The sequence below is a fragment of the Artemia sp. Qi Xiang Cuo genome, chromosome 12 (genome assembly GCF_049724085.1).
Source record: "Artemia sp. Qi Xiang Cuo chromosome 12, ASM4972408v1, whole genome shotgun sequence".
NCBI classification, from domain to species: domain Eukaryota; kingdom Metazoa; phylum Arthropoda; class Branchiopoda; order Anostraca; family Artemiidae; genus Artemia; species Artemia sp. Qi Xiang Cuo.
The window spans coordinates 35,883,288-35,908,843 of NC_142805.1; the positions used below are offsets into that span (position 1 = coordinate 35,883,288).

Sequence of the window (25,556 nt, forward strand, 5' to 3'; positions counted from 1 at the left end):
GGATGGAGTAACCCCTCCAGCAATCAACTGGGAATCTGAAAATCTTGATGAAGAATGGTTGAATTTTGAAGAGCATGCAAAACTTATGTTTCTAGGCCCTTTCTCTGGTAAATCAGAGGAGGTTCAGTGTGCCTATCTACTCAAATGGATTGGCGAAAAAGGAAGAGACATTTTCAAAACTTTTGACATTGAAGCGGATGAGGCAAATTAAATCCAGCCTTACCTTTCGAAATTTCGTGAATATGCTGCTCCAAAGAAGAACAAAGTGTTTGCCAGATATATCTTTCAGAAACGTGACCAGCGTGATGGAGAGACACTTGAGAAATATATAATAGAACTGAAGTTACTAGTCAAGCCACGCGAATACCATGACCAAAGAGAGATGACCAGAGATAAAATCGTATGTGGCATCAGAAATCCAAGAATACGAGAGAAACTTTTAGCTGAAGGCAACAGCTTAACACTGGAGAGAGCAGTAGAAGTTTGTAGGATCTATGAAACGACCCAAGCACAGCTGAAGTCATTCGACAACAATTCCCACCATCCCCCGATCAAACAGGAAATGGATGTAGTATACCGGAAACAACCGAAACCAGCAGACGCGAGATCAAGATCGCTGAGTAAATCCGAACAGAACTACTCACAGCTGGAGAAAGAACTCTTTGCCATAGTCTATGGCTGCCGTCATTACCACCACTACCTATACGGAAGGAAAGTACAGGTCATCACGGATCATCGACCACTCGAATCCATACTAATCAAACCCCTCCATACAGCACCACCAAGGATTCAACGCCTGATGATGTACATGCAGCCTTATGACTTGACTTTCAAGTACCGGGCTGGTAAGGAAATCGCTGTCGCAGATGCACTCTCAAGACTACACCTTCCAGACATTGACAAAGAATTACACAAAGAGATCAAAATCTTTGTACATTCGTTCGTAAAATCCATACCTGCCACGGGCAGCAGACTTGAGGAAACAAACAGGGGACCTTGACAGATCACGAACTCCAAGCGCTGAAGACTGTCATCTTGGAGGGATGGCCCGACAACAGGAGACGATGCCATAACACCATAGTCCAGTACTGGAGTATTCGCCAAGATCTCTCAACGCACGACGATCTGATCTTCAAAGGTTCGAGAATCGTCATTCCTACCACTCTACGAGATGACGTCTTAAAGGGACTACATTCCGCTCATTTGGGCCCAGAAAAAAAACAAGCAAAGAGCCCGAATGATCGTTTACTGGCCAGGTATCGGAAAAGACATTGAAACATTTATCCGAAGATGCGATGCCTGCACTCACACGATGTCGAACAATCAAAAAGAGCCAATGATTCCCATGCCAATCCCGTCACTACCATGGCAGCACATGGGATGCGATTTGTTCGAATGGAATGGGAGGCAGTATGCAATAACGGTCGACTATTACAGCCGCTATTTTGAGCTGGACAACCTAGCCTCCAACAGTACTTCTTAAGTGGTCACTAAACTCACAGGCCAGTTTGCTTGGCATGAAATACCAGCCATTCTCACATCTGATAATAAGCAACAGTTCAGTTCAAGCAAATTTAGGCTATTCACGAAAAAGTGGGGCATCGAACATCAAACCTCTAGCCCTTATCACCCAACCGCAAATGGGCTCGTCGAGAAATGCGTGCAAACCTTCAAGAGAATCTTGAACAAGTCCAAGATCAGTAGACAGGACCCATACATCGGCATCCTAGAATACTGAAACACGCCCGTAGACGGTAGGGCAGCTCCAGCCCAGCTGCTCATGAACAGGCAGCTGCGATCAGTCCTCCCTGTCACGCAGCAGCACCTAGAGAAGAATATTGTCTCCGAAGCAAGCTTTCGGACACACAGAGAGAAATCTAGAGTGCGACAGAAGGAGTACTATGACAGGACCGCTAAATCCCTGCCCGAAATCCAGGTAGGGTCGAGAGTGAGTGTCCAGGTGACACCCAGAAGTCCTTGGAAGAGAGGAACCATTGTCGAAGTTTGCTCGCAGCCACAATCGTACACAATTGCTACCGACGACGGATCGACGCTCCGATGTAACAGGGTTAGACTTTCCCAAAGGAAATCAGACGAAGCAATCCATTCAGAACAATACTACCAAAATGCAGAAACCACTGAACCGTCCGAGGTGGTACCCGAAGTCAACCCTGTTGAGCGCCGAGCCTCACCCAGCTTGGCAGCCCCCACTGAACACAACGGAAATAGTGCCACCGCCCCTACTAGCGCTGTAGCGCAACAACAGACGAGATCAGTCCCGGACAGAGGCGGAGTGACACAAACAAGATCTGGTAGAACGATAACCAAACCCATCAGGTTGAACTTATAGAGACAACAGCACGCTCGGAAGAAGGAAGATGTACCATCCCGCTGAGCTTGCTTGCTTATTAGCTTAAGTGTTGTTTTTGTTATGTGCTTATATTTAGTGCTGCTTTGCTCTGCTTGTGTGCTTATATTGTTGTATTTACAGGTGCTTGGGTCATATTAAAGAGCTAAATCAACTCGAATATTACGAATTCTACACCCCCCCCCCCTCTTACCAAAATAAATCCTGCATACATTCCAGCCTAGGGTATAAACAAAAACTGATTCTACTGGTTTACACTATTTTTTGTACTTATTTCCCATCAAGAGTCAACTCATAATGCAAGATAACACTAAAAAAAATAAAAAAAAAACAAAAAAAAACAGCAAAGTTTGGTATATAGCCTATGACTACATTTGACCCTGTTAGGGTGGGAGATGACTTGGACGTCATGGTAGTGACCATTATGTTCGAAAACAGTGTTGAATAAGGAATCAAATGTTGCTGCTCTTTTTCATTATGATGATTAGTTCAGTAGTCATAGACAAAACTTTTACATTAGTTTGCAAAAGTAGCAATTAGTATATTTGGAAAGGGTGTTAAACAGTGCAGAGTGGCATATTCATGTTTTACTCAGAAAACAACTGTGACCAACATTAAATTCATTAGCCTAGAAGACTTTCCTAGGTGAGGGCATAAGCTTATTTGGTAAATTGTCTGATGTTTTGATTAATTTACTAGCTAAAATTTAAAAATACCCCTCAACGCATCTTTTAACACTGATTCCAAACATACTGATTGCTACCCTTGTAAATAGACCCTACCCCCCCCCCCTAAGAGGATATAATATGGCCCTTATGGGGCCAGACGTAGCTTCAAGCTACAAAACTTTGCTTTATTTTATTTTTCTTTTAGCTAAATTTACTTTATTTGCCATTGCAACCAGTTGTTGATGAGGAATAAGCATTGAAAATAATACAAACAAACAAAACTAAGGTAAGTTTGGAGACAATTCTATTACTTTCTTAGGGAAAAAGGGAATGCACTACTCAATGCCTTTTCTTATGCTCTTTCCAAATATGATAATCCTTTCACTTGGAAGTCCAATTTCAAGCCCTTAAATGGACTCTAAAGTGACACCCATTTTCTGTCACTACTTGACAGTAAAAAATAATGCCGTTATATTCCTTACTTTATGCTCCTTTTTAAAATAATAGTTATTACCATGACAATGCATTCTATTTCCCCCATGATAGTTCCATCTATAGTTCTAAATAATATTTTTCTTCATTGTTTATTGTCTTGTGATCCATAATGCATTTTTATTTAATCCAGGATTGCTGAATTCTTGACTCATGAAAACCCCCTTGCCTATTAGGTAATTTAAAGTAATTTGATGGAAAGGTGGGAATTAGATGTCACTTTAGGGCCCATTTAACAGCCTTCATTGAATTTACAAGTGAAACGATTATTATATTTGGAAATAACATAAAAAAGGCATCATGCAGTGTGTCCATCTTGTTCCTATGTAAATAATGGAATTGTCACTAAATTTACCCAAAATTAATAGTTTTTTGGCCTATACAGCCAAGGGTTATATCTTACCCAATTGGGGGAGGGGGTGGAAAGACGAGCTGTGATACATTTGCAAGGCTAGTGATTAGTGTTTTTGGAATCAACATTGAAAGAGATATTAAGTGATATGTTCATCTTTCAGCTGGGCTAGTAAATTAATCAAAATACCTGACAATTTAGGTTACCCTTATTATAGACAAGAAATATCCTGTAAATTTTGTTCACCTACCTCAACTATTGTCCAAGATAGAAAGGTGAATATACACAAAAGACCCTATAACTTGCTGGTTAATAGGGAAAAGGTTGTATCTACAGTTTTTCAAATTTCAAGAAAACATAATTGAAAAAATTGATTTTTGGAGGCTGAAGGTATAGTATATAGAAACAGATTAAACACCAGTTTACAGCCACTAGTTTGGGAGACCTGTCGTTAGAATTTTGGTTTTGTTTGGTGAAATTTAGTAGGTAAAAAAAAAAATTGAATTATGAATCCAATCAAAGAGTGGTTGAGAATCTGTGAGAAGTCTGAGATAAAAAAGCAATACTGAATAGACAATGTTTTGATGGTGGGCAAATAAATCACTATTTTTATAGTCTGCAGCTATATGAGACCATTAAAGGGAGGTTAGTGTTGAATGATCAAAAACACAAACAAAATCACAAAAATGAACATAAAATTATAATTCTAGTATGCTCTTTTTATTCTAGTATGCATCCTGCTGGAGAGCTGCTATTCATCTTAACCTTAATGCAGCATTCTTATGGTGTGATGTATTTCCCCCCCCCCTCCTTGCAAGTGCTAATGCTGTTAATGCAAGTCCTTTGCTTTGCTTGTTTATTGTGTCTTTTGTATTATAGGTAGCTTGGGTCAAATAAATCATTCTGATTGACAAGCATTACACTTAATCACCTTAACTCATTTGAGAGCTTTAAGGTCCTCCTGATCCTGACCTGTATTAATCTTGAGTTGCTGACTCCCAGTCAAACCTCCACTGCCTCTTCTCCCACTCCTTGTCAAGTTATTATTTGAAAGACTGGATGGTGGAAGTGCTGACATTTGAGTCCTTCAATTGATTCCAGTGGTTTATGACTCCTCTTGAGAGGTACATTTGACAGATTCTTCATCTGGAGCCTAACTTTGGCAACTTCTTGGAGTGTCGTCTTGTGTGTTGATGGCTTGTACTATGGCTACCAATGAAGATGGTAGAGTTTTCCTTTTGAAGTAAAGTCAGCATCATATTGCTATGCAGACATATGTAGACTAGGTAGCTTAAACTACTTGAGACAGTCCTCATGTGAAGCTGATTTTAGGCTTTTCATGCACTTTACCTTAAATTACCTTAAATCGCACTTGCTAGCGATATGGACGAGTCCAGTGTACGCCAGTTAGTGATGATAGGGCCGCGGGACATCAGACTTTGTTGCTTGTCTCTCAACATTTTTGATGTGCCTTAAGTCTTGCCAATAAGAGGGACCAGCAAGGCACATACCAAAATCAAGATGAGGTGTAACAAGAGCTTTATACAGTTTTATGAATATTGGTGCCTCTTAGCTACTGATGGTCCATTTCAATAGGCCAAGGGTGGAATTTGCTTGGGAAACAAGATGCTGAACATGGCTGTGGAACCTCAACTTGTCATCAACAATTACACTGCAGTCTATTTCTTCTTCTCTATTCTCTAGATGCTCCCTTATTTTAGTGAAGGGATTAAAAATTGAGCAGGTAGCCATTGGATTTATGGTCCAAGGTGCAAAATACAGCATTTGGTTGTATTGAATTGGAGAAGCCAGTTTTGAGTCCAACCCTGTAGCCTGTCTATGTTGTGTTGGATGTTCTGGGGTTTGTAAAACCAAAATGTTTGGCATCATAACCAAACAAGTGCATATTATTATCCACATGATTGAAAATGTTATTGATGTGCATCAGGAAAAGGGTTGGGCCTAGTACAGTTCCTTGTGGTACCCCACTCATTACCATGACCTCCATTATAGTTGATTGGCCAGCCACCCATCTCAAATAAATGGACTTTCTCCTTGCAGTTGATAACAAAATTCATTAGCCAGTATATAATGGCTGAATTGAGGCTGGTAGCAGTTAATTTGGAGTGCTGCCAACTAAGGGGTACCTTGTTGTACCTTGAAGACTTTGCCTTGGCAAAGTCTAGCAGCAGAAGGTTGTATTGTTATTGCTTGTGCTGTGCTTCCACTTATATTGTTATTTGTTGTAGGAGCCAGGTTGAATAAACTCATTACTTGAGATTGTTGCATGGAGTCAGAATTGGGATTGGGCATTGTAATCTAATACTATTATGGAAGTCCAACTGCTATCCATCAACTGGGATTCCACCTCCTTAGAAGACAAATGGAATGAGTTTGAACAGCATGTTTGGTTGATACTTACAGGACCATTGGCAGAAAAAACTAAAAAATCACAGTGTGCCTACCTTCTCATTTGGACAGGAGGAAAGGGCAGAGAGATTTTCAAAACATTTGAGTTAGAAAAAGATAAAGTCAATAAAGTTGAACCCCTTATCAAATACTTTAAGGATTATGCAAGCCCAAAGAAGAACACTGTGTTTGCAAGATAAATCTTTCAAAAAAGGGACCAGTTAGAAAACTAAACCATTGAAAGATACATCACAGAACTAAAAACATTGGCAAAATCATGTCTGTAAACAGAACAAGACAAAATTATATGGGACTGAATTGTCTGCAGAATTCGAAATCAAGCCATTTGAGAAAAGATGTTGGCAGAAGGAGATCCATTAATCCTATATGGTGCAGTGTCAAAATGTAGAACCCATGAAACGACCCAGGCTCAGCTGAAACCATTTAATGGAAGCAAACCAATACCCATTAAGCAGGAACTTGATGCAATAACATGTGGTACAAGCTGGAACAGTGCCTGAAATCAGAAACGTCCTACCAATAGCCCCCTCAAGGGTAAAGAATGCTACTTTTGTGGTGGGCCATACTCCACAAATCATGCACGTCCACCAAAAGGGAAAATCTGCCCCCCAATGCAGAAAGCCAAACTACTTTGCAAGGGTTTGTTGTAGTAAAAAAACTGTGAGCGCCATTGATGAAGAAACAGAGTCACATGGAGCTGCAGTTGATGATGAAGATACCGTTTTTCTGTATGCCATTGGAAAAGGTAGTGGCAAAGATGAAGCCCTTGTTCCATTGACCTTAAACAGCCAGCTCTCTATGAACTTTAAAATTGACACAGGAGCTCAAGCCAATGTTATTCCCAAGAATATTTTTGGCAAGCTGGACCCAAGACCAAATGTACAACTAACAAACAAACAGCTAACCAGCTACTGTGGAGTTAGGATCCCTGTCATTGGCACTTGTGATCTGACCTACAGCAACAAATAGTATCCTAGGGCAGGTCACAAATTCTACATGGTAGATTCAGATTCAACTCCAATGATGGGGTATCAATCAAGCATAGATTTGAACCTCATGAGACTGGTACTAAATGTCAACTCTGAAGAAACTAGTGTAGTTGATGAGTACAAAAGCATTTTTAAAGGTATTGGCCAACTGGAGGGCAAATGCAACATCCATCTAAAAGATGGGTCCATACCTACCATTTACCCAGCTAGAAGGGTACCAGAGGCATTAAAAGACAAACTACAGAAAGAACTTATCAGAATGGAAAGAGATGGAGCTATTAAAAAATACACTGAGCCCACAGAGTGATTGAAAAGAAGAATGGAACTGTGAGACTGTGCATAGATCCAGTAGATCTCAACAAATGCATAAAGCATCCTTACTACACCATACATACTTTAGAAGATGTTACAGCCAAGGTGCATCGTGCAACTGTGTTCAGCAAAATGGATGCTTCATCAGGGTATTGGTCATTAGTGCTCTCCAAAACTGCATCAGAAAAAATAACCTTCAGCACTATATATGGTCACTATCAGTTCCTGAGAATGCCCTTTGGCCTGCTTTCAGCCCAAGATGAATTCCAGCATTACATGGAAGAAACCTTTGAAGGGCTGGAAGGGGTAGCAATTATTATTGATGATATTGTTGTATATAGAGCAAGTGAAGAAGAAAATAATGAAAGACTTAGAGCTGTTATGGAAAGAGCACTAAAAAAAGGTGTGAAGTTCAACAAAGACAAATGCAGGTTTAGTGCAAGCAGTGTATGCTATTTTGGGCACATAATTAGGGAAGATGCAATGAAACCAGACCCAGAAAAACTGAGAGCAATCCAAGAGATACCCAGACCTCAATGGGGCAAAGAGCTATTTACTCTCCTTGGAATGTTGAACTATCTTTTAAAATACATACCAGATCTATCTACTAGAAACAAAAGCCTGTAAGACATAATCAAATTGTAGCCGTTTTCTTGGAGTCCGGAAAATGACCAAACACTGTTGGAACTCAAGCAGTCTATTGTGTCAAGCATTTCCTTCTTCAACTACAGCAGCTTGAATGTGGAATTGAAAGTTGATGCATCCAGCCATGGCTTGGGAACACACCTCTGCTCTGATGGAGAGGTAGTAGCCTATACATCCCATCACTTAGCAAAACTGAACAAAAGTACTCTCAACTTGAAAAGGAGTTATACACTATAGTATATGGATGCAAGCATTTCCACCACTATTTCTATGGAAGACACATCAACGTAATAACTGATCACCACCCTCTTGAGACAATAGTCAGAAACCATATGCATAAGCCCCCCCCCCCAGGGTGTAGGGGTTAATGCTACAACTCCATCCATATAATCTTTATCTGCAGTTCTGACCAGGCTTGGAAATACAGTCGCCAATGCCCTTTCTTGCCTACACCTTCCTGATATCAATAAGAAGCTAGAGATGGAAATAGACATGTATGTACATCTGATATCTAGACACCTACATATAAGCAATGATAAAACTCTACAAATCCAGGAAGAAACCGTCAAAGACAGTCAACTGAGGATTTTGTCAAAAACAATCCACAAAGGCTGGCCAAAGTGTATGAAAAAGTGCCAGGCAGAGGCATGCCTGTTCTGGAATATCCAGCACAAACTGTCAACAATCAGAGGCATTATTTCCAAAGGTGAGAGATTGGTCATATCTGAAGTATTACAGCCAGACATCTTGAAACAACTACATGCTGTACATCTTGATATAGAAAAGACCAAGCAAAGGGCTTCAATGCTGGTTTACTGGCCAGGCCTCAATAAAGACATAGAGCATTATGTCCAGAGATGCCAAAATTGTGCCAGAAACATGTCATCAAACCACGAAGAGCCTATGATCAATCATGAGATACTAATTTTGCCATGGCAAAAAGTTGCATCTTACCTATTCAAGTTAAGCAATACTGATTATCTCCTGACAGTGGACTATCATACCCATTTTTTTGAAGTGAACAAACTCAGCTCCTCTACATCAAAGGCCATCATCTCTAAACTAAAATCCCACTTTGCCAGACATGGCATTCCATCTATACTAATGTCTGACAATGGCCCTCAGTACTCCTCAACTGAAATTCAAGAGGTTGCCAAAACTTGGGGATTCACTCACAGAACATCAAGTCGAACATACCCCCAGTCTAATGGGCTTGTGGAAAAAACTGTCCAGACAGCAAAGAATCTCCTGACAAAGGCCTCAGAAAATAATGAAGACTCATACTTAAGACTGCTCAAATACAGGAACACATCTGTGGATGGACTAGCCTCACCATCTCAACTTCTAATAAATTGTCATCTGATATCTCTTTTCCCATGTAACACAAGAAACATACAGTTCTTCAGAGACAACAGAAGCACCATTATGACATGGAATCTAGGCTGTTACCATCAGTCAAGGTGGGGAAATTAGTTTATGTGCAGAAGGCTTCAGGTGGAAAATGAAGCACAGCAAGAGGAATTGCCCAATCTGAGTCTCTACAATCTTACATAATTGAGACAGAGGATGGATCTGTCATCAGACAGAACAGAATACATCTCTCCAACTGCCTTGGAAACAACTGTGAGACAAAAGACACAGGTGATCAAATTGGGAGGGTTTTGCCCCCATTTGCTACCCCAAACAAGGCTGTTCTGCTTCAGGAATCACCTCCACCACTGGTAAATCAGCTCTACAGATCACCACTCTGCTCTTTGCCACTAGGATGGCTGAGGACAGAGATCACCACATAGGAATTCCCAGTTCAGCCATGTGAAGCAGCACCTGGTTCCCAAGCTGGTGCCAGAACATGGTCTGGAAGAGTGATAATCCCACCAAAGAGATTGAACCTGTAAATAGTCATATGTAATGGAAGTAGGCACAGTGTATAACCAGAGTAACACACCAGGGAAGTGAGCCAAGTGCCTTCTTGAAACTTGTTAAGAAGAGTATGAGTGTAAGTGCGAGAGTAGAATTAATTAGCACATAACTGTTATATGTACACAGAGTACACATTAGAGAAGCAAGTCTGGTACCTTCTCATGAGGTATATTAATTCTTAGTGATATTTTTCTGTGGCACAGTATAGCAAAAAAAAAAAATGATTTACCCATGAATCATGTTGTTCAAGGTTAAAAAAAAGGCAGATGTAGTGTTTGAGATTATATTATGATTGCTTGCCTGTGCTTTAGTATTGTTATTGCTCTTGCTGTGCTTCCACTTATATTGCTTTTTGTTGTAGGAGCCTTGGTTTAATAAACTCATTACCATACTTGAGATTGTTGCATAGGTCAACTGGATGTCAACCAAATTGGTAATTTACTTCATATGATTTCAATAGGTTTTGTCTCAATTGAACATCCTGACTGGAATCTATGCTGCTTAGGCAACAAGATCTTGTTGGTGGTTAAATGTTCAAGAACTGAATCATTGACTATGTATTCAAGCATCTTAACAACAGCTGAAGTTAGGCTAATAGGTCAATAATTCTCAGACTTGGTGCAATCACCTTTCTTGAATACTGGCATTATATTGGCTTCTTTCTAGTCTGCTGGTAGCTTGCTAGAGGTAAGTGATGTCTGGAAGATTCTAGTGAGGGGATTTTCTATCACCTCTATAATTTCTTATAGCAGTTTAGTATTTTAGAGCTTTACCAAAAACCATTCCTATAGATGTCATCATAGACCATAGACTAATAAAGGCTTGAAATCCTTAACTTTGTCAAAGCTGCAACTTAAGGTAAGTAGTGTGTTCACATTGTCTCTAGCCTATATCAGCTATGGGAACTAGGAAAAGCCATCCTTGCTACATGCCAGCACACTAGACTTGATATCCTGCTTCAGTGAGGATAGGGGTTTGAATCCTGGTGCTGCTGGTTATTTAGTTTTAATAGGGGTCAGAGATGTGACTCTGTTAGCTGAGCCAGAGTTGACCCAGCTCTAAATGGGTACCTGGAGAAACCTGGGGAAGGTAAACAGGAAGGGTGAGCAAAAACACAGAATGGTTGGCCCTCAACCCCTAATAATGTTTCCTGACTGAGGGGTCATGAAACAGAGATCAGGACCATTGGTAGGGACTGTAAAGTCCAGAGCTGTATTCTTTATCCTTTTTTTTAACAGTTATGGAATCTTGTAGCCTAGGCTATATTTTCACAAATACGAAAGATCTTAGTATTTGCCTAGAGAACCAACTGAAGAGGAAAAAAACATGTTAAGAAAATAATTCATACTTCACAATATCTAGAATATTCATAGCTAACACATTTGCATGCAGCCTTGCTATACTTTACCCTCAACTCCCCCTAATATGCAAATACACAGCCCAAATTATATAGGCTATTTTCAATGCATTCTGCCACCCACAATTTGTTTTAGCTAGCCTAGTTTTTGTTTCATCATAGTTGATTCAATTTACAGGTACACAGGTTGAAACAGCTGACACATTAGAAGAATAGATATGAAATATATAGTTCAGGCTATATATTTGCATATCAGGGGGGGAGGGTTAAAGTATAGCAGAGCTGCATGAAAAGTGTGTTAACTATGATTATTCTGTAAACTATGAAGTAAGAATTGTTTCCTTAAGATAAGAAATATATAATTTGGGCTATATATTTGCACATTAGGGGGAGTTGGGGATAAAGTAGGCTATAGCAAGGCTGGATGCAAAATGTGTTAATTATGATTATTCTGCATAGGAACTCTACCTTTTTGACTATTGGAAACAATTACTTTATAAGCTTATATAGAATGGTACTTTCCAATCTCCTTAGAATTAAACCATTTTAGTCATCTAGTTGGAAAATTTGGCCCATCGGTATAGGAGACATTTATATTTACTAACTTGTTGACAATAAATGTTGCCCCAGCAAAGCTTTCCTTTTCCAACTAGTTGACTAATAACTTCTCCCCAGCAAAACTTAATTTTTCCAACTAGTTGACTAATAACTTCTCCTCAGCAAAAATTAATTTTTTCAACTAGTTGTTGACTAATAACTTCTCCCCAGCAAACCTTAAATTTGTCCACTAGTTGACAATAAATGTTGCCCCAGTAAAACTTTAATTTTCCATCAAGTTGACTAATAAAATCTCCCCAGAAAAAACTGAATTTTTCCAGCTAGTTGACTAATAACATCTCCCCAGCAAAACTTAATTTTGCCAACTAGCTGGAAAAAATCTTTGCCCAAGAAAACATTTCATTTTCTTGTTGACTAGTAACTTCTCCCCAGCAAAATTAATTTTGCCAAGTAGCTGGAAACAAACATTGCCCCAGAAAAGAATTCATTTTCAAACTAGTAACTTCTTCCCTTGAAGGATGTTTCCATTTCCTTTAAGTCTTTCTTTATGACATCCTCTCACTCTAGACAAGGAGAAACTGCTTTTTTTTTAGCCCTAGACAGTTGGCCAAAAAGGTAAATCTTTGGTACTGTGTCATTCTTCATTGACAGAATGTGCCCTAGCCAACTTAACCTTTCTTTTATTATAGCCCTGGAAAGCAGGATTGAACCACATTTTTTGTACAGCCTACTGTTTGAAATATGGTCAGTCATCTGGGTACCCAGAACAATCTGTAGGTAATTTCTACGGAAAACATCTAGCAAATTGTCATCCACTTTTTGGAATTTTCTTTCAGTTTTGTAGGCTACATATTGATGGGATCATCAGGGAGGGAGGGTTGCTTTGTTGCCAGGATAACAACTAATATATTGAAAAGGAGCATCCAATAAGAACATTGAGGGTAAATATTTACCAAATCATATTAATGAGTAACAACTAAAGTGAATATACTATTTGATGCCTTTTTTGGTAAAGTTCTACGAAATCATATTATTGAGTTAGGAAAAAAGTGAATACACGATTTGATGCCTTTTTCTATGCTGATAACGAATATAATAAGCATTTCTATTAGAAATGAATTTCAGTCCCCCCTATATATGCCAATTCCGGGTTTGGTAGGTATCGCCAATTTCGGGGGGGGGGGGCTGAAATTCATTTCCGATAAAAATGCTTATTATATTCGTAATCAGCATAAAAAAAGGCATTAAATGGTGTATTCACTTTATTCCTAACTCAATAATATGATTTTGTAGAACTTTACCCCTTTTTTTATGCTTATTAAAAATAAAACAATAATTTCTGTTGTAAATTATTTTTAGCCCCCCCCCCCCCTAAATATGTCAATTAAGGGTATATATTTCTAAATTAGGGGGGGGGTGGCAAATTTTATTTATGATGTAAATGGGAGGTAAGTTTAAACTTTACAACACCACCCCCCCCCCCACCCCTAATGTAGAAATATATACCCTGAATTGACATAAATAGGGGGGGGCTAAAAATCATTTCTGATAAAAACTATTATTATATTCATAATCAGCATAAAAAAGGCATTGAATGGTATATTCACTTTAGTTGTTACTCAATAATATGATTTGGTAAATAGTTACCATTATTTTATTAGCCTACCATGTTTATTGAGAAGTGCTGCTAAACTGAAATTTCACCATATTTGAAAATTTGACTATTTTACCCTTCTATTCTTAGAGATCAGTACACACAGTTTCAAGTAGCCCAGTCTATAGGCTAATAAACAGGCCAGGGTGAAAGCCTATTGAAAAAATGAAGCATTGTTGGAGAGAAGTTACTAGTCAAGTAGTTGAAAAATGAATTGTTTTTTGGGGCAATGTTTGTTTCCAGCTAGTTGGCAAAATTAAGTATTGCTGGGGATAGGCCTAAGCTTATAAACTAATTTTTTCAAATAGTCAAAGAGTGGATAACCTTCTGCATAATAGGCCTAGCTGGAGTAAGAATTGTTTTCTTAACATGTTTCCTTCTCTCCAGTCAGTTCTCTAGGTAAATACAAAGAGCTCATCTCGCATTTCACAAAACCTAAGGCATACACCTTAGGAAGAAGAGTCCATATGTTTATGGGAACACATCTCTTTGTGTTATGTAGTCTAGCCTATACATTCTTGAAAGTTTCATTCACCTAACCAAGCAACTTACCAAATATACCCCTGTACAAGTCCAAAATAGTAGGTGGAATGAGAAAGAAAATGACGTTACTTTTATCCCGAACACGTGCTTAATGTATATTTGATTCTTCTGCTCATCTTCATAGATCAGAGGAACCTATCTTCAGAGTCATCGTAAGTTAGATGGCTTCTTAAGTCAATAAATTTTAAATCGCAGACTGTTGCTTAATTCATCCTTCGTAACGTGCAGAATAATAATAGCTAACACATTTTGCATGCAGCCCCACTATAGGCCCTACTTTGTTCCCAACCCTCCCTAATGTGCAAATATATAACACAAGCTTTACATTTTCCATCTATTATCCCAATGCGTCTCTCTTTTTTGACCTGTGCACCTGTAAATTGAATCTACTCTGACAAAGCAAGAACTAGAAAACAAAAGCTAGGTGGTAGAATCAATTGGGAATATATAATTTGGGCTATAGGATTTTTTGTACACTAGGGGGGGGGGGGTTGAGGGCAAAGAATAGCAGGGTTGCATGCAAAATGTGTTAGCTACAATCATTCTGCTTATTATGAAGTGCAAATTGTTTTCTTAACATATTTTTCCTCTACACGTCCTTTTTCAGGCATATAGGCTACCTTTTAAAGTTTTAGACAAATGTGCTTCTAGCTGAATGTTTCTGTTACCTGACCATGCTCTTCCCACCTGGAATGTCCTCCCCCCTGGTATAAATTTAGGACCAGTCTTCATCATAAGAAGACATGTTAAGAAAATAATTCTTACTTCTTAATATGCAAAATAATCCTAGTTAACATAGGCTATTTTCCTAGGGGAGCACTTTTATCCTCACTAGGCCTATTTTCACTGTTGTACATTTTTTTTTTTATTGTGAGAAATAAACATATTTGACTGCATTTATCCACTTTAAAATATCCTAGGTATGGTGCATTATGTGGGCACTGCTATATACTGTATGTGGAGTTTCAAACAGGAGAGACAGATGCCTGGTACTAAAACAGTTGTTAGAGTGGAATTGATCTAATATGAATATTGAAATTATAATTTGGGATTTGCCAAAGATAGAAAAAGAGGCAGTTAAATTTTTACAGGATAAAGGGCTATTGCCCAAGACAAAAGAGTGCAAAAATGGACACGCCATGACCTTAAACTTGTATGAGAATCATATTGGACAATATTGGAGGTGTTGTGTGCGGCAATGTAAGCAAAAAGTCTGGGTGCATAGTTGTAACTTGTAATTATTATTAATTTGCTCATAAAACAGTATAACCAGGTATCTGCCTCTCCAGTTTGACATTCCACATACATTATATAACAGTGCCTGCATAATGTGCCAGTACCATATTCTATATATGAATGTTAAACAGTATCACTGCCATCTAACAAAAAGATGCAAATAGTCTAATATTAATAAATTTAGGTTAGGTTTTATTAGCTTAGTTTATATTAGCTAGATGGTTCTTGGGTGTTCATTTTATAAAACAATTTTCAAGACTTGGAGAAATGACAAAATATTGAAAAATGTGATTGAAAAACAAGGAAAATAGTGAGAATAAAGGTGCTCCCCCAGAAAAATATGTTAACTAGGGTAATTTTGCATATTATGAAGTAAGAATTGTTTTTTTTAACATGTCTCCTTATGATGAGGACTGGTCCTAAATTTATACCCCCTCCCCCTTACTCTCAACCTCTAGTCAGTCCTACCTAATAGGTAAAATATAAAATACTGTTAGTCTACATTTTGTGACATGAAAGTGTAAAAGATAGTGAATGACAGTGGCAGATCCAGGAGAGGGGCAAGGGGGTGCACGCCCCACTAACATAGTCTAAACTAGTTTAATTTACTTAATTAATGCAAGTTTGCATTACTTAAACTTGCTTCTAATGCAAGTTTATTGTATCAACATATTTTGTGCCCCCCCCCCCCCCAAAAAAAAAATCCTGGATCCACCCTTGGTGAGTGATGGATGTAGAGTGAAAGTTTCTGAATAGGCCATGGCCAACATTTGAGATTACCTTTACTTTAAAAAATATAAGTTATGAAAACAGTTTACAGAAGTTTTCAACAAGAGCCAGAAACCCCTCAAGAATAACATTAGTTTTGATGTGATGTCATTTTTGAGGGGTTTCAGGCTCTTCTTTAAAGTTCCTACAAAACTGTTTTCAAAATAATATTTTACTATTAAGACTAAGGAAATTAATAATTATGGCACCATTCCTGAATCAGCTATAAATGGCAATTTTTGCTCACCAGACAGTTTTTTTATTATTAACATGCTTCTGAACTTTTTGAACTATGGAGTATAAACTGTTTTATCAGTTGGGGCCCCATTAAGGGCTCAAAATTTAATTTCCCTCAGAAGCAATTATGAAAGAGGATTAATTGATGTAATCAATTTCACCCTAGCTAAATTATGTTGCCAGTAACAAATTTACCAATTAACAACAAAGGTTTTGAAAGATTGTTGGAATCATTGGGAATTTGTAGATAAGAAAATTCAGTAACAGAAATGATTTCATTAATAAACAAAATAGTAGCTTTCCTCTAAAGAAGGCTCTAAAGCTACTTCTTTAGAAGGCTTTCCTCTAAAGAAGTATGCATCATTTTGCAAATAAATCTAAGGGTAGAATTTTCTTGGTTGTTGATATTTTTATTATCTGTTTTATTATAAGGGAATTTATTTTCAGATCATCAGAATTAACAATGATTAGGGCTGACACCCCCCCCCCCCCCCCCCATGCCTTCTAAAGACGAGAACCTGATGTGTAGTCCACTGAAAGAAGAAATATAAGTAAATGTAGGTTTGTAATTTTACATACATTTGTTGACATTTATTCCTTAAAGTCTTAATAATTTTTAATTTATTAAAATTTAAAAAGTGAAAACATTTAAAGTGTAGTTTGTTTTCAGTAATGTGCAAATTATGTTCTAGTCCTACTCATGTTAATTTCTACTCATGCTCATTTTTGGTTTAATGGAGCTCTTTACTTTTCTTTGAAGAACTTATTTTGTGGAAAAAGTTTTTAAATCAATGTTCAGAAGGATTGATGAAGATAGCTAAGAGTGAAATATTCTAAACAGTAGGGTGTAATCAAATAAAGCTCTGTCACTGATCAGAAAAGAACAAGATCATGTCAAATTGGATTAGGCTGTTGTAAATTAAACTCTACTAATTTGCTTGTTTTCTTTTTTCTGTGTTTAAAATTTGGTTTATATTCTTTTTATACAATACTCACTGCAAATTTCACATTTGATGTTGACGAGGGGATACATAAATTCTTCCTTCTATAGATAAGGTCACAAGTTCATTCCTAGTTTTGTGATGTTACCAAGGAAAAGGTGAAGTTCATGGGCAAATCTCCAGTGTTTTTATTAGGGGGCAAGAGGGATTCATATGTAGATAGTCAAGGGGCATGGGCTGTATAATTTTTTTCCAAATTATTGAGGGGTATTCCCCCCCCCCCCCCAACGACGCCATTGGTGAAGTTATCTTGATAAGACCTGTTGATTTGAAAATAAGTCTTCAAATGGTGTAAGTAATGCAGAACTACAATGAATTCTCATAAGGAGAATTTCAGGCTATAGTATAAAAAAGAGAACAGAACTTTTTCTTCCTTTTTTTTTTTTTTTAATCTCAATGCACCCATAAGGATTTTTTATATTTTTCTAGTTTCCATGGATCCAACTAGAAAATTGCCAGTGCCACTAAGGACAAGACAAACAGAATACTTGGTGAACACAAATGATAAAAATGAGGTTTTAAAAAAAGTAAAAGAATTTCTAGCCCCGCGAATACCTCAGCCTAGTGGGCTTGACAACTACTATGATTTTAATGTCATTTTGTCTGTCAATGACAAAAGCAAAACTCTAACAACCCTCAAAAAAAAGAAGAAGAAGCTTACTTCCAGAAAGAAGCGGGAAATAGGACTGCATAAGCTTCCTAAAACTGGAGCTATCACATATGAGAAGGCAACTGAAATGCATAGTATTTGGTGTAGTTACTTCAAAGATTTACTGAGCATAGAAGGAGATGTTAAGGAGTGAGTAGACGTAGTTTTTTTTTCTTTTAAATAGACTAAATAAAAAAAGAAGTATTGAGTAATAATAAAACCCGAAACAAACAGAAACAGTCATACAAGTCACATTTAAAATGAGTAATAATTGCTATGAGTGAATAACTAAAACTTAAAATGAATTAATTTTAAAGTTATTATTTAAGCCAAGCTGAAAATCAATTGGAAATACAACAGTTAAGATTGGGCTGCTGCCTCCTCAATCTGCCCTAGACATTATATCTGACGTCCAGTCTATTTGGTCATTTTGAATTTGATAAAACCTTGATTTGAAAAAAAAACTGCACTTGCCGAGTGCAGTTGACAAAACTTTCTCATTTTATGAAGTGAAAAATTCGCCAAAGGAGCTAATCAGATAAATTATCAGATTAATCAGATAAGTATATTTTGATTTAACCTAAATGGGCTGAACAAGATTTCAATTTTATTGGTTGAAAAATGTATAAGTCAAAGAATTTTGACTGAAAGCTAGGCAGAAATGGTGTACCTGGCTTTAAGAGTTCTAGTCAACTGGCTTATTAAAAAATATTTTTTATCATATTCAATAGAAAATAGTTTTCTCGTCATTTTTTGTATCTGTACGCTTGGGGAAGTTGTAAATGTACAAAATAAAGGTACAATCAAGTTACATTGAAACTAAAATATCTAAACAATGAATAGTAAACTTGGTCATTTTATGATTTTTATAGACTCCCAGTTTCCAGACGAGAAAAGATCTATGAGGTGCTCCCACTTGCTGATTTCCAAGGCTGTCTTTTAACTGTATGTGAAGCAAGAAACTCATCTCTTCTTGGCCAAACTGGAATTGTTGTATTGGAAACAAGAAATACTATACAGATAGTCTCCAAGGATAACCAAATTCGAAGTTAGTATCTGGTCTCATTGCGGCATCTTTTTTTAGTACCATTCGTTCCACATAACATTTCATCCCAATTGCAAAGTATATGGGTTGTTTGTCCATACAACACAGTTATCACAATGTCCCATGACAACATTGGCTCATCAAAAATCAAGAAGTTTTTGGGACAAAGTGTAAGTAAGGAGCAACTCGTGCTAATAGTAAACGAAACTCAGCAAAAACAAGTTTTGATAACAATATAGGCATCAAAAGACTCAGCTATTGATGATTCTATTATGATGATTCTAAATATGTAAACTGGTTCATATGTAATATGTATTACATATCCTGGTGGATATGTAAATATGTAAGTTTAAAGGCTTATTTATCAATAAATAAATCATTTATAGACACCACTAGGCTCCAACGGAAAAAGACGACTACTGCCATCTTGGCTGGAGTCGAGTTTGAGGTTACTTATCATTCCCTATTATTATTAAATGAAAAGAAAAACAGATTATTTTTAAACAAAATTAAAGAGTGACTTTGAAATTTAAAACGACCAGAAAATATTCCATATAAGAAAGGACTGTTTCGTCAATAGCCTCCCACTATTTATGCTAAATTTTAACTTTTCGTTTCTAATGCTTTAAGAATGTATGCTCAAACACAGAAGCAATTGGAATGGGATTAGAAAGCTCAAATATGGGGAAGCGATAACTTTCCAATTCTTGCATTCAGTATGAAAAGAACAGTTTTCAGTTCAAATGTTTAAAAGCCGGTTACTAGATAAGACTTTGCAATTACCCATTAAATTTATGTACTTTGCTTACAAATGTTTTCGGTAAAGCACTATAAAGCTTAAGTGTAAAGAGCAGATGGCTAAGGAAGGGGCAGCCCTTCTCAAATACAGAATAATTTCTCTTCATTTTAAGTTTTAGTGTCACTCTTTGTTTTCATTTGAAATGAATTTTTGCATTTAATATCAATCAGGAGTGGCAGTTGACCTTTACATTTAACCCTAGCAAAGCTGGTTGTAGTATAAAGAAGAAACGATCAAAAATGTTTTTTTTTAAGGCCAAACGAAAATACTGAAAAAACACACAAAACAAATATTTCGAAAGGAGCGAATTAAAAAACGTATTTAAGGAAAATGCCAAAAAAGACAAAGAAAAAACCAAAAGCAACAAACCAATAAAAACCAATGCATAAAAACAAAATTAAAGGTTGAATAAAATTCAATAAAAGCCAAAAATTAGAAGAATTAAAACCAAATACTTAACTACCTTAAAGCAAGTCATTCACCAATATCCGCGATTTGCCCAAAATGCAAAATTAGAACTGCCATGACGGCTACTAGCGAATAACTGGCCAAAAAAATAAAATTTCATTCACTCAGACAAACAAAACCAGCAATTAAACAAGTTGGATAGCTATGTCATTTGATTTCTGATCTTAATAATTGCATTCCATGCTGACACCCTTTAAGATCTCAAGGCTTATTTCAGGGACTACTAAAGTATTGGCTTCTGGTTGTAATTGTATTTTTCTGTGATTTGCGACATTTTCTATAAATTATCCTATTTATACGCATAAAAATTGTCGATTGAAGCAAATGGATGGGATAATTGTCAGTCAAAGATGAGATATTACTCTGACTAACTTCATTATTTGAGCTCAAATATTGATAGTGGACTCGAGCTTGAAACCTTTATAATTATTATGGAGTTTGTAAGATTTTGTAAAAATTGTATCAATTTTTTCCAGTTATTTTGGAGTTGTATGCTTGTTCCAATGATCTATTTACTTATCCTTCATAAGATGAAAATAAGCTTTTAACAGAATCGGCATTTAAGAGTTTAAAAAAACTTCAAACAGCATTACGCTTGAACTAAATAAATAAAAATAGAAACTGTGCTCAGAGAGTGAGAGTTGTCCAGGTTTAAATCCACCAAAGGCAGAAGTATTTGGGTAGTTATTAGTTTTTCAACATTGATTTTTCTTCTTGCTTAAATAACCTACTATGTTTCAAAAATACTCAAAATCAAGTGAATTTCATGCCAATAAATAACCCATTTTCAGGTTAAACTCTCAGCATAAACAGAAAAAAAGTAGAAAACCTTATGACCCCCTCTTTCCAACTGGGTCCAGAGGGATATGTTCCGAGTCCCCGGACGAAAGGAATTTATTTATGAAAAATTGAAGTTGATTACCCCAGTCGTTCCCGAGATAGCCCCATTTAGCCTTTTTAAAAGGGCACTCATTTTCTTTCATCTTTGAAAACCCTTTACTTTAGCTGTTGATAGTATATATGTTTTCGCAATGATAAGAGAAAAACAAATTTCTTGTCTTTTTAGGCCCCTGTCCCTCCCTCCCCCAAGACATAATTCCAGGTCTCCTTTTATTAGAATGAACTAAAAATTTGCGTACACTAAAATGTATGAACTATGGTTGGTTAAAGTCAATATGCATTATTTTAAGTGCCTAGAAGAAAGAGGCCGCTAGTTAATGAATGTTCTGAGAGACTATCGCTTTAAGTTGCAAGACTCTTTGCGATGGTTTACTGTTTAAATTTGGTTTATATCAGAAGCGAGTATTCGCTAATGTTGATCGTTTTTGTTGGAAATTGATTCAGATTGGAAATTTCCTACTAAAGTGACGGTTTTCCAGATACATTCTTTTTTATTGTCATTGTGCGTTCATCCTTCTCCGGCGGAACACACAAGTAACTAATTTACCCACCGGTGCGGTTTTATGTGTTACAGGGGCTATGGCAATAATATGACTCAACTTTATAAAGTTTTTGGAGAAAGAAAAATTGTTGCTAGCAATTCGTACTAATAAATCTGTTTTGTCCAAAAACGAAAAAGTTGTTGCTAACAATTACTAGCAACACATTGGGCCACAGAAAATGCCTTTTGTCAGAGAACACCTTAGAATCGCATAACCATGCAAAAGAAGGATAAAGATTCTCCAGGGCCATTGATGGCGTCGAATCGATGGCTTTGAATTGATGTTTCAATTGCTGGCTATGTGCAGTCGATTATGTAGGGGATGGGGATGCAGCCAACCACACCCTCCTCTGGAAACATGGTGCATAAAATTGTCCTGGAAAGACTATTATTTCTATTTAGATAGGATGTGTTATGGTGTTTTGACAAACTCTTTCCCCCCCCCCCCCTCCCTTTCAAATTTAGTTCCACCAACACAGTTTCCTACATACTTGCCTTTTCATGTTGGAAAATCCTCATTAATTAACGTGAATTAGCTTTACGGTCTAAATGTATCTTATTTATACTTTCTCGCAGTGTTTTTCAAATGTGTTTGTACTAATTATCCTACCGTTATTCAGCTATAGTAATTAAAAGGTGATACTTTTAGCATTCAAAGGGGAAAATATTCTTGCGATATTTTCTGTGAGAATTAAACTTTTTCTGTAAGTTTTCAACACCAGGCTCTGTAGCCTAGGAGCCAAATAAGGTATGGTAAAACAGACTAAATCAATCAATCGAATTGATTAAGTATAGAAGGCAGCCTCTCTCAGTTTTACGAAAATATTTAATTCGTGAAATTATTCGTTCTAGTAACGGTTATTTCTTCTTCTTTTTTTGTATGAACTGAACAAAAAAGGTTCTATACATATGTGTTCCTTTGATCGTCTTCATCCGATTTTTTTTTTCAGTTCTACCGAAACTATATACGAATTTCAGATTCACTTTCCTTGGTCTTGAAGTTACGCTGTTTGGACGAAACATGACAACTAAGCCTGGCAATAGAGCTAACTTAAGACAGGTCAAAAAAGGAAAAACTATCTCAGTTTATTAAGAAAATATATGCAAACAAGTCTTTATAAAATTAACTTACAATATGTCACATTGTTTTCTAATTAAATTTGTATCGTGTATTTGACGCCACGTTGGCTTTGATCATTTAAATGGTGTTGTGTAGGACATAAACTTTAAAGGAGAGCGGCAAAACTAAGAAGAGTGTTGCAAATTTTTGTTAGGATATTATTTATTATTTTTTTTTGGATATTAATCCATTTGTTTGTACAAGAAAGATTTTGTTAATCGTGCAGAATACAGCAAATATTTGTCAGAAAATCCATTTTATAGCTATTCATACGAATGAAAAGGAGGGGTAGAATGCATTAGAAAAAATACTATGGTATCTTGAGAATCAGAGAATATACGAAAAAACGGACAGATCCGATCGATACAGAATCTGAACTTTATGGATAGTGGAGATTTTCGTTATAAAAAAAAGCACCCGTGTTGATGTAGCTAACGTATTAGACAAGAAGTTCTGAGCAACGTGTAAATCTAACATATCTGTTTACTTCAATATGTTGTGAATTTATTTAAGGTATTTGGGGGTTGTAGTCGTAGATGCCTTTATTCTCCCTTTATAGGGGAGATAAACTCTGGCCCTAAGGTAATTAAACTTTGGTAGCGTGCCTTAGGCCATGACCGAACTAATGAGGCGTACCGACTGGGTATGTTCGAGAAGCTAAAAGTAAATCGTAGAAAGGTTGTCTAAAATACAATACTTTTATTCATTTAACCTATAATATAATCGGATATATTCTGTCTACTGGGACTGGCTGTCCCAAGTAGACCACAAGTCTAAAAAAAACAACAATAATATATAAATAGATAACTAGACACTTACAATGATAAGACAAAGTTCCAAAGTATTGCTAAAACAACGGACCAGAGGTCAGTCCAGCATAAAAGCTAGTATAAGATCTTTTCTTCTGATAAAATGTATCTTTTGTACATTTTTATCACCCACACCTTCCCACGTAGTCACTAAGAAGTGGTAATTTCTCAATTTCCCGTTAAACAGAACTTGTCAGGATATGTTCCTTATCTTAATAAAAAGTGGTATTTCAAAACTTCATATTTGCGTCTTATATATTTTTACTAAATTAATAATTAACTAAATTAGAAAGCTTTACCACAATACTCCCCATTTAAAGAAGAATTGTCCCAATTCTCAATATTTCACTTTTATAACAACTTAATTTCGTTTACAGCTATTATGCTGCCATCTTTGGTCATTATATGCATCTACCCTCAATGGGTTTCCTTAGGGTTATGTTTCTAGTCCAATATAGGCCATGTTCTTTTTTTTGTCGAAGGATTTCAGTTTGAAATTCATCCTTGTTTCTCTTTTTCTCTGTCTCTAGGACTGACAATTACTCTTTTACCCTCTTCATATGCATCTTCTGTTTTACTTGACCCCAAGCGGCTTAAATATAATATTAGTGGTTTTGCTTAAATTAGATTTATATTAGAAAAGTTTTATGAATTTTTTTAGTTCAAATTTAATTCCCATTAATAATTTAATTTATCTGTGTGATGTGGTTGATATACCGTTTATTTTTTTGTTTTAGAAATGCCTTGTGTAAATTACATATAACATTGCAGTATTGATTCAGAGTTCATAGTGAATGTATCTGTCATAAATTGGAAATTATCAAACCAGTAAGCTTTTTCAGTGAATTATAATCCTAGTGAAGCTATTGGATTTCGCAATATTTGTCAAAGGATTATAGTTCCTGACCTATAATCTATAATATATGACCTATAACCTAGTTTCTGGACATTTATTTATATTTTGTAAAAGTTGTATTAATTTGAAATTTTTTTCACTGATAATATTGGATGTTAGCCACCAAGCAGTGTGATTTGAAATAAATAGGACATCTGATATTTAGAGTCATTTACTCTTCAATTGAGTTGGTGAAAGAAAAGTGAGCAGAGGGGGGTGAAGAGTTGTTAGCAAGAGCCGTGGTACCCGCTGGGTTCGCCCCTTAAATTGCGGGGACAAGGTAGACAGCCTTCAACGGTTCACTTACTGGTCCCGCAAGGCAACCACCAGAAAAACATTGAATACATAGCTCAACCCTTAAATATCTGCCTAGATTTCGATATTATTAATTATTAAAGAAATTGGTGAATACGTTATGGACTTAATCCAAATTAATGAAATGAAAACTATGCTGGTATTGAACCAAGTTTTGAACTTTGTATCTAGATGCACGACAAAGGGTATTAAGACTGATATGTTCGTTACGCGAATGCAAAAAAGACTGTGATAACTTGACGGATATCGCAAAAGCCATATGGCGCTGTGCTAAGGACGGTAAAGAGCTTCTGACTTTCGTTATTCTCGAACCGGAGTCTGTTCCCACGTGTGGTGACGAAATTGCAGTCTGTATTACTACCCAAGTGAGCGAAATGACGAGAAAAATGGACAGTGAGCTGCAACAGTTTTCCCGCAAGTTAGATACTCTGAACAATGAATTGAAAATTACTGCTGATTCCAAGAATCAGCCTACAGCCTCCTCG

At 36.7% G+C, this 25,556-nt stretch overlaps 2 protein-coding genes across 7 annotated transcripts in view; one reads left to right on the forward strand and one right to left on the reverse strand.

The window, feature by feature from the left end:
* LOC148946067 (ribosome biogenesis protein BOP1 homolog) overlaps window positions 1–14,386 on the reverse strand; it is a 69,690-nt gene extending 55,304 nt beyond the window's left edge. The window contains exon 1 of the mRNA XM_089098040.1: window positions 14,298–14,386. The gene's annotated coding sequence lies outside the window, so the exon portion shown is untranslated. The remainder of the gene's footprint in view (window positions 1–14,297) is intronic.
* An 85-nt stretch (window positions 14,387–14,471) lies between these two features.
* On the forward strand, window positions 14,472–23,104 carry Pop4 (ribonuclease P/MRP subunit POP4). Of its 6 annotated transcripts, none has more exons than XM_089098043.1 (4): window positions 14,472–14,510; window positions 17,960–18,329; window positions 19,052–19,227; window positions 22,883–23,104. In XM_089098043.1, the coding sequence occupies exons 2-4, from the start codon at window positions 17,965–17,967 to the stop codon at window positions 23,023–23,025; spliced, it is 684 nt and encodes a 227-aa protein (XP_088954169.1). In that variant the 5' UTR covers window positions 14,472–14,510; window positions 17,960–17,964; the 3' UTR covers window positions 23,026–23,104. The 6 variants fall into 6 exon arrangements, with proteins under 6 accessions (XP_088954169.1, XP_088954170.1, XP_088954172.1 ...); XM_089098044.1 differs by having other exon boundaries at window positions 14,482–14,505; XM_089098046.1 differs by lacking the exon at window positions 14,472–14,510 and adding an exon at window positions 14,566–14,587.
* The last annotated feature ends 2,452 nt before the right edge of the window (window positions 23,105–25,556 follow it).

Bases quoted from the DNA above. Each gene is read 5' to 3' on its own strand.
- Pop4 (XM_089098041.1), top strand. From the start codon at position 14,944: ATGTTTCTGTTACCTGACCATGCTCTTCCCACCTGGAATGTCCTCCCC. The intron at 14,996-17,959 runs GTATAAATTTAG...ATATTTTTCTAG, and splicing joins CTGGAATGTCCTCCCCCCTG to TTTCCATGGATCCAACTAGA. The intron at 19,228-22,882 runs GTTAGTATCTGG...TTTTTTTTTCAG, and splicing joins CAAGGATAACCAAATTCGAA to TTCTACCGAAACTATATACG.